The sequence below is a fragment of the Mchenga conophoros genome, linkage group LG17 (assembly GCF_057382185.1).
Source record: "Mchenga conophoros isolate Kocher_MC1m ecotype Shallow Benthic linkage group LG17, M_conophoros_male_GT1.1, whole genome shotgun sequence".
In the NCBI taxonomy this organism is placed as follows: domain Eukaryota; kingdom Metazoa; phylum Chordata; class Actinopteri; order Cichliformes; family Cichlidae; genus Mchenga; species Mchenga conophoros.
Window position 1 is genome coordinate 13,035,569 of NC_140542.1, and position 15,518 is coordinate 13,051,086.

At 40.8% G+C, this 15,518-nt stretch overlaps 1 protein-coding gene across 1 annotated transcript in view; it reads left to right on the forward strand.

Moving 5' to 3' along the window:
* gmds (GDP-mannose 4,6-dehydratase) overlaps positions 1 to 15,518 on the forward strand; it is a 198,178-nt gene that overhangs the window by 20,598 nt on the left and 162,062 nt on the right. Inside the window, exon 4 of the mRNA XM_085252085.1 lies at positions 348 to 457. Coding sequence (XP_085108211.1) covers positions 348 to 457 — 110 coding nt within the window. The remainder of the gene's footprint in view (positions 1 to 347; positions 458 to 15,518) is intronic.

Consider the following 15,518-nt stretch of genomic DNA (forward strand, 5'->3'; position numbering starts at 1 on the left):
TCAATTTTATGCATATAGCGCCAAATTACAACTCTCCCCAAGGTGCTTTTTATTAAGCAAGTGCTTGACAGTGGGGACAGCGGGAAGGAGAAACTCCCTTTTAACATCTGGCAGAACCAGGCTCAGGGAGCGACAGCCATCTGCTGTGACCGGTTGAGGATGAGGGGAAGGAGAAACACAATAATATATTTTTTTGTTGGTCTTGATCCTGATATTAGGACTTAGACTTCCATTGGTCATCAGGAGTGAATACATGAAGGAGCAACAAGTGTGATTTTTATTTATTTATTTATTTTCTTTTGGTGTTGAGATAAGAAAATGTGTTTTGCTGTCCCACTCTCTATCAGACTTGAAGTTGCATTATGGTGACCTGACTGACAGCACATGTCTGGTGAAGATCATAAGCCAGGTGAAGCCTACAGAGATCTACAACCTGGGTGCTCAGAGTCACGTCAAGGTAGTGTGATCCCAAAGTCACAACACTCGTGGTTCTTTAGTTTGTGCAGTGTACTTTCAAATCAAAGCTCTATCCCAAATCCCATATTAACACGCTACAGTATTTGAAAAGCTACTTTCAGCTGCTCCTTTGTCACTGTGGATCATGGCTGTATGTTTTAAATTGCTTATACAACCCCAGAGAGGATTTGTGACTCGGACTGGAATTGAATCAGTAACCTTTCGCTTACCAAGCAAATGTGTAAAAAAACGACACTGTGGAGCCACGCAGTAATGCTGCATACCACATCATTTGTATTTAATACGTCAAAATGATAATTAAGAGTTAGTGCACACATTTAGTACCACTGGGTAACACGCTACTATGTCTGAGGGAGCACTGCATCTTGTAAGCAGTGGCTACATATTTCTATCAAAGTGCAATGCAGTGGTGTCACAAATGAGACATTACTGGACTGGATCTTACTTCAAAAACTAAAAGGAAATATTCAAATCTATAATTTCATTTTATAACTATGTCATTTTTAACATGTTAGTCTCTAGTAGTGTCATCTCAAACAAGATTGTTTCCTTGGTAACACACAATCTCAGGAAGTCTTCAAAGATACCTAGTTCTTTTTTATTTACACAAAAGTATCCTGAACAAAGGGAACCATAGTGAGTAGGTAGTACGCAGTTGTGAGATTTTGGATGGAGTAAGAGTGCTTTTCCTATAAACATTCTTAATCGTCTTCCCATTCCCTGGAACCACTGCTCATGGATTTGCTTTGAAGAAGGATATAGGAAAAAAAAAAACTGATAAAGAGACTTGATAACAATGAATTTGCATTCCAGCAGCACTCTAATGATGGTGAACCTTCAAACCATGACGTTAGACCAGTATTTTGTCATGTTTTGTCATGTTTCTCAGGTCTTTGTCTGAATTTCTACGAACATTATTGCTAAGGATTGTCTTATTGCATTGGAGTCACACTGGGTTAAATATGTACACTTGGGTTTTAAGGGGTATTTATTATTTTCTTCTTTTTTTGGGGTTGTATGGAAGCCCCAAACGCAATTTCATTGTTCTTGACAATGACAATAAATAACTAAATACTAAATACTAAAATAAGTATGAATAAAGTTAGTTACAAAGTAGATTTGGTTTCTCTTTTGTGGCATTATAATAAAAGTATTCCAGTGAAATCTGACAATGTTAGATTCTGGTTTCATTGGTCTGTAATCCTAAACAAAGTACAGATGCTTTATCATATGAAAAGAGTTTTGAGTTATAAATATCACCAATATAATGGGTTACTGACAACTTTCAAGACATTTGGCTTAGTCTGCGTAGTCTTGCTGACACTGATAAATGAATATCAGAGACGATACAGTCGACCCCTACATATTCCCGGTTCAGTATTTGCGGATCTTTCTGTGGAACCGAACTCCAAATTATTCATGGGAAATGTGCTTATTCATGGATTTTTTTTTTTTTCGGTAGAGCATATCCAAAATATTCGCTAATTATTTTCACTTTTGTGACTAATTTTATTAATTTTCAAATATTAATATTAATGTAAAAACAGCAAAATTGCAATAAAAAGTCTTTTTTTTCTTAAATAATGTTCACCAAACAATGTGCAAATTCCAAACACAAAGCTCCTGGGAAAATTCAAATAGGCCGTAAGCGTTTTAGAGGTAGTCTCAAGTATTGGCAGATTTCAGCTATTCCTGGGGGGGTTGTGGTCCATAACCCCCATGAATACTGGGTGTCAACTGTATTCTTCTGCCTCTAGGCAAAGGAGCTTGCAAAGAAAAACGTCTGGACTTCTTTAAGTTACTTGAAGACGTTTCACCTCTCATCCGAGAAGCTTCTTCAGTTCTAAGGTCAAATGGTGGAGAGTCCCAGATATAAACCTAGTGGGAGTAACCCCCCACAGAGGGACAAAAGGACCCCCTGATGATCCTCTAATCGCCTGAGCCAAGGTGTGAAACTGGGTGTGGGTCCCAATCAGCCAGAGTTTCGGGTGAGTTCATTGTGAAACCTGGCCCCACCTTATCATGCAAATTCCTGAGATCAGATGGCCCAGGATGTGAGTGGGCGTTAAGGCGTCTGGGAAGGGATCTCAAAACTGGATTATAGATGGCAGAGAGTTGGTGTCGTAAACCACCGCCTCTGTTCCTTCTGGAAGAAGCTCCGAACCTGTAGGTAACGATAAAAATCTTCCCTGCCGATCTCGTAAATCTGACACGTCCTCAAAATTTATCAGCTCCCCATGCTTCACTATCTTACAGATTGCAGTGATTCCATGCCTGGACCACTCCCTGAATTTATGGTCTAACAATGCTGGAAGGAAGCATGGGAGATACGCTGGCCATCCCAGCAACCCTATTTCCCTATTAAGACCAAATATTTTAATCACGTCTGCCCATATTTTCAGGGGAAAACTTACACATAAATTTTGCATCTGATATGCCTGTGGTAAAATCTCAAGAGACCCCAGAACAGACTGTATTGGGAAATCCATCAAAGAAAGCTCAATGTCCTTCCATTTTGCCTCAAACTTAGAGTTACACCAGCACACTAGAGGTCTGATCTGGGCTGCCAGATTGTAATCCTCAAAGCACGGTAGAGCCATGCCCCACCGCTCACCAGGCAGCTGCATTGTTGCATATTTCACTCTTGGCCTTTTATTTCCCCATATGAATCTTGAGCAATGCATATCCCACTCCCTAAATTGTTTTGCTGGAACCTCCACTGGAAGCGCTGCAAACAAATATAGCAGCTTTGGGAGGATATTTATCTTTATTGCTCTAACTCTGCTGCCCAGATCGAGGTGGAGCAGACCCCACCTCTCCAGATCTTCATATATCTTCTTGTTCACCCGATTATAATTAACTTCATAGAACAATGCAAGGTCTTTTGTCAGCAGGATCCCCAAATACTCCATTTGAGATTGATGCCATCCGAATCTATATCTTGCTACCAATTGTCTTGAGGAGTTAAAAAAAAAAAGTCAAGATTTGAGTTTTTTGAATTTTTAGTCTATAACCAGACAGTCTGCCATATTCTTCCAGTATTTCCATAAGCAGAGGAATTCCCTCTTCCGGGTTTCCTAGCGCTACCAGCACGTCGTCTGCATACAAGCAAATTTTATTTTCCACATTCCCCGTTGTAACCCCCGCCAATCGAGTCTCTTCCCTGATGCATTGAGCCAACGGTTCAATGAAAAGGTTAAAGAGCAGTGGGCTCAGCGGGCAGCCCTGCCTACAGCCAGGTTGTAGTGTTATCCGATTTGAGAGGCTTCCATTAACTTTGATCCTCGCTGTTGGAGACATATAAATCATTCTTATACAGGGAGTGCAGAATTATTAGGAAAATGAGTATTTTGTCCACATCATCCTCTTCATGCATGTTGTCTTACTCCAAGCTGTATAGGCTCGAAAGCCTACTACCAATTAAGCATATTAGGTGTTGTGCATCTCTGTAATGAGAAGGGGTGTGGTCTAATGACATCAACACCCTATATCAGGTGTGCATAATTATTAGGCAACGTCCTTTCCTTTGGCAAAATGGGTCAAAAGAAGGACTTGACAGGCTCAGAAAAGTCAAAAATAGTGAGATATCTTGCAGAGGGATGCAGCAGTCTCAAAATTGCAAAGCTTCTGAAGCGTGATCATCGAACAATCAAGCGTTTCATTCAAAATAGTCAACAGGGTCACAAGAAGCGTGTGGAAAAACCAAGGCGCAAAATAACTGCCCATGAACTGAGAAAAGTCAAGCGTACAGCTGCCAAGATGCCACTTGCCACCAGTTTGGCCATATTTCAGAGCTGCAACATCACTGGAGTGCCCAAAAGCACAAGGTGTGCAATACTCAGAGACATGGCCAAGGTAAGAAAGGCTGAAAGACGACCACCACTGAACAAGACACACAAGCTGAAACGTCAAGACTGGGCCAAGAAATATCTCAAGACTGGTTTTTCTAAGGTTTTATGGACTGATGAAATGAGAGTGAGTCTTGATGGGCCAGATGGATGGGCCCGTGGCTGGATTGGTAAAGGGCAGAGAGCTCCAGTCCGACTCAGACGCCAGCAAGGTGGAGGTGGAGTACTGGTTTGGGCTGGTATCATCAAAGATGAGCTTGTGGGGCCTTTTCGGGTTGAGGATGGAGTCAAGCTCAACTCCCAGTCCTACTGCCAGTTTCTGGAAGACACCTTCTTCAAGCAGTGGTACAGGAAGAAGTCTGCATCCTTCAAGAAAAACATGATTTTCATGCAGGACAATGCTCCATCACACGCGTCCAAGTACTCCACAGCGTGGCTGGCAAGAAAGGGTATAAAAGAAGAAAAACTAATGACATGGCCACCTTGTTCACCTGATCTGAACCCCATTGAGAACCTGTGGTCCATCATCAAATGTGAGATTTACAAGGAGGGAAAACAGTACACCTCTCTGAACAGTGTCTGGGAGGCTGTGGTTGCTGCTGCACGCAATGTTGATGGTGAACAGATCAAAACACTGACAGAATCCATGGATGGCAGGCTTTTGAGTGTCCTTGCAAAGAAAGGTGGCTATATTGGTCGCTGATTTGTTTTTGTTTTGTTTTTGAATGTCAGAAATGTATATTTGTGAATGTGGAGATGTTATATTGGTTTCACTGGTAAAAATAAATGATTGAAATGGGTATATATTTGTTTGTTGTTAAGTTGCCTAATAATTATGCACAGTAATAGTCACCTGCACACACAGATATCCCCCTAAAATAGCTCAAACTAAAAACAAACTAAAAACTACTTCCAAAAACATTCAGCTTTGATATTAATGAGTTTTTTGGGTTCATTGAGAACATGGTTGTTGTTCAATAATAAAATTATTCCTCAAAAATACAACTTGCCTAATAATTCTGCACTCCCTGTACATTGAATAAACTTGTCACCAGTGTTGGTCAAGTTACTTGAAAAAAGTAATCAGTAACTAATTACTGATTACTTCCCCAAAAAAGTAATCCTGTTACTTTACTGATTACTTATTTTCAAAAGTAATTCATTACTTAGTTACTTAGTTACTTTTTAAAAACACGATTTACAACCTGAAGAGGTGATAAAGCACAGATCTTTTAGCCCAATTCTACTTTTTCTACTTAATCCATCATACAAAATGTAATCAAATGGAAAAGTCTCTTTTTTTAAACTTGTTTTATCAGTTTTAATCTTTTAACTTTATGCATCAAGCAAAAATTTAATTATATGCAACATTCTCTGACTTGAATAAATTAGTTTAACATTTAAACATATTTTCTGCACATTCCAGCACATAAAATAAAATAAAATATTTTTTGTGTTTACACTCACTCTTTCAAATAGATGCAAGTAAAACACAGCAGAAAATAAATAAAGTCAAAGACTCAGCGGTCCTGTTGCTCTATTTTCACCTGTAAAGCAGGACTGCGGTAGGTGGAGGTTTACCCTGGTGCAGGTGTGCCGCGGTCAGTTGAAGAATCCGCGAGTGTCTCTGTGAGTTTCCCATTACGTCGTTGCGCACTCGGTGCTTGCTTGGAAATTTAGCGGTTTTTTTCGCTGTAAAAAGAAGTTTTCTTCCCACGCACGATGGACGCTAATGTTTTTGTCCCTTTTTATGGAATCAAACTTAAAGTAAGGTCAGTACTTCCACGCTTTAAACGCTGCACGCTCATACTCTCTCCCACAATTGATATGTGATTCATTGTTGATCTGCACACAGCTGTTGTCACTAATGGCGCACTCGCTTACGTCACTGTCGTGAGACATTCTCGCAAAAAATCACGGTTTTAGTAACGCGGTAACGCAGCGTTCCTACGGGAAAGTAACGGTAATCTAATTACCGTTTTTGCAATAGTAATCCCTTACTTTACTCGTTACTTGAAAAAAGTAATCAGATTACAGTAACTGCCCATCTCTGCTTGTCACATAGCCCAAATCTCTTCAACACATGAAACAGAAATTCCCACCCGACCGTATCGTATGCCTTTTCCGCATCAAGCCCAATGAGAACTGTTCCAGTTTTCCCTTTAAGTATCCGGTCAATAATATGAATGGCCCTTCTGATATTATCGTGTGTTTGTCTGTTACCAATGAAGCCAGTTTGATCCTCCTCTATCAGCGTGGGCATCAATGTACTCAATCTCCTAGCCAAAATAGTTTATAGTCTATATTTAACACGCTAATAGGTCTATAACCTCTGGGGTCAGTTTTATCCATCCCTGCTTTTGGTATGACAGAGATATACGCCTCCCGCCACGATGGTGGGAGCGCCCCCCCACTCAGAGTGTAATTAAAAGAGGCCTTTAGTAGCGAGATTAAGGGTTCCCTCATCTGCCTATACCACTCTGGTGGAAATCCATCACATCCTGGGGCTTTAAAAGTCTTGAGTTTTGAGATCCCAATGTTAATCTCTTCTGCTGATATTTCTCTTTTTTTTTTTTTTTTTTGTGTCCCGTTTGGATCTTTAGCCATCAGAATTGTTGTCTTAAGGCCAAGAAAGATGCCAAGCGGATTTATTTTACCAAGTGGATCATCATGGCCTTGCCATATTGGTCCATTTGATTGACCTTTATTATAATTATGAATTTATTTTATTTTCAGTTCCTACAAACGGGACAGACATGACTGGGGGATAGGACAGGGAGAAAGAATGAAAGAAAGAGAGGGAGAGAAAGAAAACCAAAGGGGAGAAGAGACGGTGAGAAGGGGGGAAAGAAAGAGAAAAAAAAACAAACAAACAAAAAAAACAAAACACCTGGGTCACCTGTATGGAGAAAAAAACAGAAGAGAAAGCAAACAACAAAGAGCAACATAATAAAAAAAACGGCACCATCACAATAAACTAGCTAGCAGTAGATATCAGTAGATACTAAGTAATAAACGATATTGTGCAGAACGCAAGATAGACAGCGCACAATGTGCTTTGAGGCAGCAGCCAAGAAAGCTGTAGTCCGCGTCTGTGAATACCCGTGTGTACACCTGTGTGCATACCTGTGTGGATCAGCATGCTTGTATTCCAAAGGTTTCTCCATGTAACGATCTGCTAGGGAGTGAGGGGAGCCACAGCCCCGTCCTCCAGGGTATGAAGCAGGTATGGAGGAGATCAAAACTCCAGACATCCAGAGGCCCCCAGAACACAAGAGACCAAGGAAGACCAACAGAGGGGCAGCCGCGCCACTGTCCCAGTAAGAGCTGAGGAGAGTCCCAGATGAGGGCTGCTGATATTTCTCTGATGAGTTTTTCATTCTGCTGCTTACCTATAAATGGTAGATCTAGGCTGGATAAGAAATTCTGAATCTTATGCTCATCTGCTTTATCTGGTTGTGTGTATAGCTCAGCGTAATATTCTTCAAATGCTCTCTGAATTCCTTCGAGTTTATTAGTTATCTTTTTTTTTTTAAAATTTCGAACTTTATGAATAGTGTTCTCCTGTTGTTGCCTCCTGAGTCTCCATGATAATAGCCTAGCAGCTTTGGGTCCTGCCTCATACCACCGTTGTCTATTATATTTTAATTTTTTTTTCAATTTCCTCACTTAAAATTTTGTGGATCTCCTGTTTAACCGGCCTCATCTGCTCCAATACCTGGGGGCACCTTGTAACGGTGTGCAGTTGTTCCAATTTTTCCAAATTTTCCTGCAAATCTGACAGCTTTTTTGCTCTCACCTTCTTTAGGACTGCACCTTTTACAATAATTTTACCCCTAAGGTATGCCTTAGCCGCATCCCATAAAATTGTAGGATTAACTGTTCCATTGTCATTGAGTTCTAAATATGTTTTTAACTCCTGTCCCATTTCTCTTTTAAACGAGTCATTATTTAACAGACCTGTGTTAAGCCTCCATAAAGTGTTTTTGGGGCTAACTTTAAACCCAATCTTCATAGTCAGTCCTGAATGATCAGATAAATCTCTCTGTCCTATTATACAATCCTTCACTCTGGGAGATCTTTACTAAAAGTAAAGAAATAATCAATCCTCGAGTACATATCATGTCTCACTGAATAAAATGTAAATTTGCGTTCATTTTTTTGTAAATATCTCCATATATCTATAAGCCCCAACTCAGATAACATTGTTTTTACTTGTTTCTCTAATTTAGTTCCCCTCTGGTCTCGGCTAGTTGTATCCCATTTTGGATGGAGAAGTAAATTAAAATCTCCTGCACATATACATGTACCAACACTTTCTGTGGCAATAAGACTGAATATCTCCTTAAAGAACCCTGTACTACTACCAGGGGGTGCATATATATTACACAGCGTGACGTCTTCCTGTTCCATTTTCCCTTTCACCAACACAAATCTTCCCACTTTATCTTTATGTTCTCCAGTAAACTCAAAACCAACCTTGTTCGGTATCAGAATGGCCACTCCTCTTTTTTTGCCAGATCTATGTGAGGCATAATAAATATTTTTGAATCCCATTCTCTTCCACTTCTCATGTTCTTCCTTTGATATTGCGTTTCTTGTAGAAACGCAATATCGATTTTTTTCCCTTTTTAGCTTTGAAACTATCTTACTCCTCTTAATGGGATTCTTTATATATTTATATTCAAAGACAATACCTTATAATACTGCATATGTTCTATGTATTTCCAACTTATTTTCCTGCACCAACATAACGATACTCCCAGCCCTCAGAACACATAATAAACACACATGAACAAAGACAGAACTTGTCTTAACCAAATTAACCAGGTCTTCAATAAGAGAGGTTTTTTTCTCTCCTCTCAGTCTGGGGGGAAATGCCACAGTGTGGGGCCCCTCTCGTTTCCTATTTTAAAAGAAAAAGGGAAACTAAAAAACAAAAACAAAAAACATGTGAGTCACCTGCATCGGACCCTCACCACTCCATGATCAAAGGGGGATCGACGTGCCATATTCCGATATCATCATGCTTTCCACATACCTTAGCATGGAGGTGCCTTCTATGTTCTCAGGGATGCCATATATCCGTATGTTATTACGGCGTGAGCGCCCCTCCAAATCCGTAACCTTCTCTTGGAGCTGCCTCTGGTTATCCAGCAGCTGAACAATGGCATCCCTCACTCCAATGTCCCATTTCTCCTTCCCTACCATGTTTCTTTCCATTTCTTCCAGACGTTTCCCCACCTCCTCCATCCTGCTTGTGGCGGCGGTAACCTGTTGAGTTATCTCGTGTGTTAACTCGCTCATTTGGGCTTTCATGTCCTCTTTCAAACTTGTTCTCACGAGTGATAGCTCCTTCTTCATCTCTGCCTTAAGGTCTTGCATGCCCTCTGCCACTACTTCACTCACCACCTGTCTGAGGGGGCCTAGTGCTGATGTTGTGGCCTCCGCCGCCATCTTCTCGCCCTCTTGCTCAGAGCGTGTTTCATTTGTCTTACTCTCAAGTCGCGTTTCTAAGCTTCGGCCTGGGGCTCGTCCCTTCTTATTTTTATCTCCGCTCATTATTCTTGAGGGGAAAGTCGCTTTTAATGGACTATATTCTTGAATTGCGGATTATTTTAGCTATCGATGCAGGAGCTCCTGTTTATGCTGCTACTCTCGCCACCATGACACCGGAAGTCCCAAAGTAATCTTTTTAACACTAAATCTTAGACAAGCGTTGCTTACTAGTGACATTTTCAGGTTGATGTTTTCATTACATGGATAGATCAACAAGCTACCCAAACTCTCAGCTCATGTTTTGTCTGTCACCTCCTTGGATTTTTTCCTACCAACAAATGGGTAATGACTTATCATGTTCTTTGTCTGTTTGTATTTTTCAAGACTGTTTTAAATTCAGTTCTTCTGCAAATAGTTACTGTGTCTGCATATGGTCAGGAGTGACTGCTGCTGGAAACAGTTAACAGCAGATGATGTTAAAAAGAGACTTAGTTCTGGGAAGTGAGCTGTTCATTTGCTGGAGCTGGTGGGACAGGAAGTAATGTTTTCTTGGATGGGTCAGTCTGTGCCACAATGTCCCTTTTGTCTCGGAGCTCCACGGTGATCCCAGGAGATCTCACCCCCACCCCCATCCCCCTCTGCCCTTCCACATTGGGATCTGACACACAGTCTCCAGGCAGGACTGATCCTCCTTCATCATCATGGGTTTGATAGGATATAGAGCCAAGAGCTTAGTCAGATCACAGATAGCCGGTAATAACCAATGTCTCATGTGACTGCGTGGGAGATTACGTTTCAGTTATAGCAATCCGCCCTCTGTTCAACTTATTTTGAATGCAGTCCTTGAATTTCTTATTAAAGCTGAAAGAGTCCAGTCAGACGGCAGATCTCTTGGGTGTATGACTATATTTGTTTTTCTGATTTTCACTATGATGGTTTCATTTTTTTTAAGTAAATAATGAAAAAATAATAATAAATAATGAAACTGGAGGTTAAAGCTTTAATGATCGTTTGGCCACTTGTGGACAGAAGATGCTCAAAAACACAAATGTTTACCTTATAAAGTTGTGGTCAGTGGTCAACCCAGAGGAGAGTAGCATTATCGTTTGGGAGTTGTAAGTCTGGCCACTAAAATTAAGGTATAAAATTTACTCTTTTTTTTGTTTTAGATCGAATTTAATTGCAAACAATCAACAAAAGATGTTTCAGCTGTTTGCTGTTTTTTGCTGATTCCAGCTTACTTCTAGTTCTGAGACAACGATAAAGTAAAACAGACTAATAAGCCACATGGAACTGAGGAAATTCTTTGTAGGTTCGTAACTGTGTCTCATTTTATTATTAAAATTTTGTTGACTGGCCGAGACAACAGTTTCCTGATGTTCCGGTATTTGTACAAAGTAAGTGAGGCCTGAATGAATGACTGACACAAAGGAAAAGAAGAGAAGGGGAGAGTGAGAATGATGACTTGTCTATCCACATTCTTTGTGGTTAGAGGCTGTGACTGTCCTCCCATCGCCCACATGGTTAGATCACCATAATGCCACACACATTTTCAGCAACAGAACATCCATGTATATGAATGGGGTGAGGGTCCGCGCTGTTTATTTATTTCCACACCAATAAAACCAGCCTGGGAACCTCCTCGACCACATGCTACACGCTCCCGACAGCTGAGCGTACTAGATTACTGGCAGTAGTGGTGTGGAGTCTGCCCTGCCACGGAGGAAAAGATCTCTCATACTGACCACTTACTCAGTGTGTCTCTCTTGCTTCCCACTAGCCCTTCTGCCTTCATGAGACTCATCCAGGCAGCTTAATTTGTAGTATGGGATGTGTGGGTGCTGGTTTCCGCTGCAGAGAGTCATCAGTGAGAACAGAGTCGAGGCTATTTTCTAATGCTGCAGGGGTGGAGGTGCACAGGGAAAAGTCAACCGGCACTGGAGGGCCTAAGGCAGCCAGCTGCAATATCAAAAGATCAGCATGCAAACAAAGCAGAAGGGACCTTCTTTGACTCCGACTGAACAGTTTGATCTTTGTGCTTAGGCTTCTTTCCTAAAGTAATATTTCAAATATGTTTTCACCGCCTGCAGGAAAGATGGCCAAAGAATTTGTAAAAAGAGCTTGTAAAAACAATATTCTTAGTGTCAGCCTGTGGTGGATTGTTTATTACACAACTCCACACTAATAAAATATCCTCTGGTTATGGAGCATTGCCAAGTAACATCTTCAAGCTGTATTTGATCCTCGAAGAGCAGAATTAGTAGAGTACCTTACTATTTGAAAAGGAATGGGAGATATGCATAGCTACACTCAAGTACAGCTGAATACATCAGTTCCTTCTGGAAATTGTGATTTCTACACAGTATTTGCCAACTCTAAATATTAACACCATAATCAAATTCAGAATCATGGTTATGAACCTCAGGGCCCAAGAGTTTATATTGTCAACACAACTTTGGGTCTTTTTCGCCAACTGTGTTATCATTTAACAATGTTAATATTCTTGGTGTAAAAGTTTCATTTATAGAGTTGGCATGTTAGCATGTTAAACAGACTGTACATAAAAAAGACGGGTAAAAACATAACCATGACAACCATGGTGGTGTCAATTGGTTTGTGAACTGTCATGTTAAAGCTTTAACATATTAGCTTTCCTCAGGTCTGACATGTTAAAACACCAAAGTCACAAATTGGAACAAACTAAACGAGACAGCGCTAAGCCAAGGGGGCGCGCGTTCTAACAGGTAAAATTACGTTTTGCTTTTTGTTTGTTTGTTTGTATTTTTCCACACCCAGCAAAGTCTGGTGGATTTGAGGAAGCTGTGACGGTAGCTATAGTCCTTCACCAGAAAACGAGCTTTCTGATACCGACCTAAGTGCCCAAAACAAGTTAACCCAACTTGACTAAATTTTTATTTGGCTACAGCAAATTTGGCATCTAACACATTAACATTCCATTTAGCTTCTGTGTTAGAACCATGCTATGGTTTCCTGCTTTGTACTTACCGCAGAAGAATTGAACAGTGAAGGGATGGGACTGTGGACTGCAGAGTACTGGGACATGATTGCCACGGTTCTAGTAGGATGCTAGTAGTAAGCAACTTCAGTTTTTAATAGCTTTTAATAATAATAATAATAATAATGGATTGCATTTATATAGCGCTTTTCGAGACCCTCAAAGCACTTTACAATTCCACTATTCATTCACTCTCACATTCACACACTGGTGGAGGCAAGCTACAGTAGCCAGAGCTGTCCTGGGGCAGACTGACAGAAGCGAGGCTGCCATATCGCGCCATCGGCCCCTCTGGCCATCACCAGTAGGCGGTAGGTGAAGTGTCTTGCCCAAGGACACAACGACCGAGACTGTCCAAGCCGGGGCTCGAACTGGCAACTTTCCGATTACAAGACGAACTGCCAACTCTTGAGCCACGATCGCTTTATTTTACACCTCAAAGTCGACACAAATCTCAATGACCTATGCCAGCTGTCACAGGTCAAGAGGCAGGCTAAACCCTGGACAGGTTCGCAGCCAGGGCCAGTGCAAACACAGACAGCCTTTCACACTTACATTCACACCTACAGCCAATTTAGAATCACCAGCTAACTTAACACGCATGTCTGTGGAATGTGGGAGGAAGCCAGAGTAGCTGAAGAGAAGCAACCATCACTCCATCTGTTTTCTTATTATTTATCCAACTAGGATCAAAGGTTGTTAGAATTTGGCAGGAGATGGAATATACCTTGGACAGGCTGCTGTCTAGTGTGATCAAACAAGATTTAGATACCAGAAAAACTGAACAAGTATATAAGAATAAAAACAAAAAACAGTAGCCATGGTTGATGAATTATTCATCTTTGTGACAATAAGTACTGAAACATTTGTAGTACGGAAACATACTCGTGAAATGTGCATTAACAACGAACTGAAATGGGGAAGTGCTCACACTAATCTGTTCTGCATCTGAGTAGTTCGGTATGATCCCATTGTGTTCTCCCACTGAAGCGCTTCACAGGAAGGGCACGAACAAAACCCCTTAACTCTGCTCTCTGTGCGAGGTTTCCCACCTGCAGCTGTCACAGCAGACACACAGGGAGATGGGCTGAATTATTAACACACCTCAGTCATGACAGGGGAAAATGACATGACGGGAAGAATAGGGGATGAAGAGAAGATGGAAAGAGTTTGGGGAGGTGAGAGAGTGTATACAGTGAAGCAGAAGGTTTTGTTTTTGACGGCTTTTGAAGACATAAGTGCAGATTGCGCTCTGGAGACAAACTTCCTCCATGTATATCCTTTATTATCCATATCTGAATTCCATCCTCAGAAAGAATTACCATCATCCCATTATCTTCTTGCAGCTCACTCCATCTCTCCATTACCCTTTGGTCTCTCCCCCATCCGGGTTTGCAGAGGCTCCCACGCCAGAGACACACAGGATTTAACACGCCTGTTTCCCCACAAAGCGCTGCACTGTTTGTTCGGTGTGTTGATGCGTTTATAGGCCTAAAGTGGCTATTGTGCAGCCTGCCAGCAGTTTACTCTCAGGCAGTAATACCACTACTTACTACAGTCTGTGGGCTTGTTATGCAATTTGTTTAACTGGTAAGTAATGTGATGCGGTTGTTTTGACTCCTTGTGTATCATCCAGCAGCGTTTGTGGGTAGTGGATGTTACATTGTTTGGAGCTACAATTTCCTGTGTTATTGGCCCTCTTGACTGTTGGGGATCTATGTTGTCCTCACGTGCCAATTCTGCTCCAAAAAAGCCTAACCTAGCTTTGCAGTGAAAGCCCTTCGTTTCCAAATTTGGTGGTGAGTTTTGTATTTTAGATGAACTGAAGCAATCATGCTCCTTTTGTGGTTGAAATTATTCATCTGAGGATAATAAAACTCTCTTTAAAAACCTATTAGATTGTCAACAATGCATTGTCATGAGGCTTAAAATTCATTAGATGTTAATCTTTTTTTTTTTTTTAAACTAAACGACATTAGCAAATTCCAAGACTTTGCTGCTCCTTACGGCGACTAAACTGCTTATAAACAAGAAATGATTCTCATGCAGTTATGAACAGTTAGAATTACTCTACGAAATGTTAATATTTTTTCTCGTGGTATTAAATTTAAAGTGGTCTTCTTCTACTTATTGTAGTTACTCCTCTTACTGTATTCTTCCTATTATTATTACCCGATAGCTAATTCCAAAACACAACTGTTCTTTAAGAACAGTTTGGTGGAGCAGTGAGGACACACTGGGATTTATACAACTGAGCAAATAATACCCAGTGTTGCAAAAAGGTAAAACCATCTGTTTACATTTGTTTTGGAGAAACATGACTGTCATTTTGACTGCTTCTAAGGCAAAATGTGTATTTTAAGGGCACCTAATACTTTTTCAGACCATATTTTTTATTTTGGGAAGCAACTAACATATTGTTGAATTATCACAGTTCAAAATAATCCTTTTTTTGGCACTGGCTTTAAACCACCTTACTTCTGATTGGCTGCCCCTCAGAAATAAAGATGTTTTAAAGCAGGTGGGTGGAGCTTCTGTGCTTAGAGACCGAGCAGTAAGTCTAAGATGGACTGTCCATCATATCATGCAGAACCTTTGTCTGTCACCCAGCATTTGGAGCGTAATGAAGCCTGAACGTTTGACTCTTGTACACTGCATTTCTACAAACCCTGTCGGCA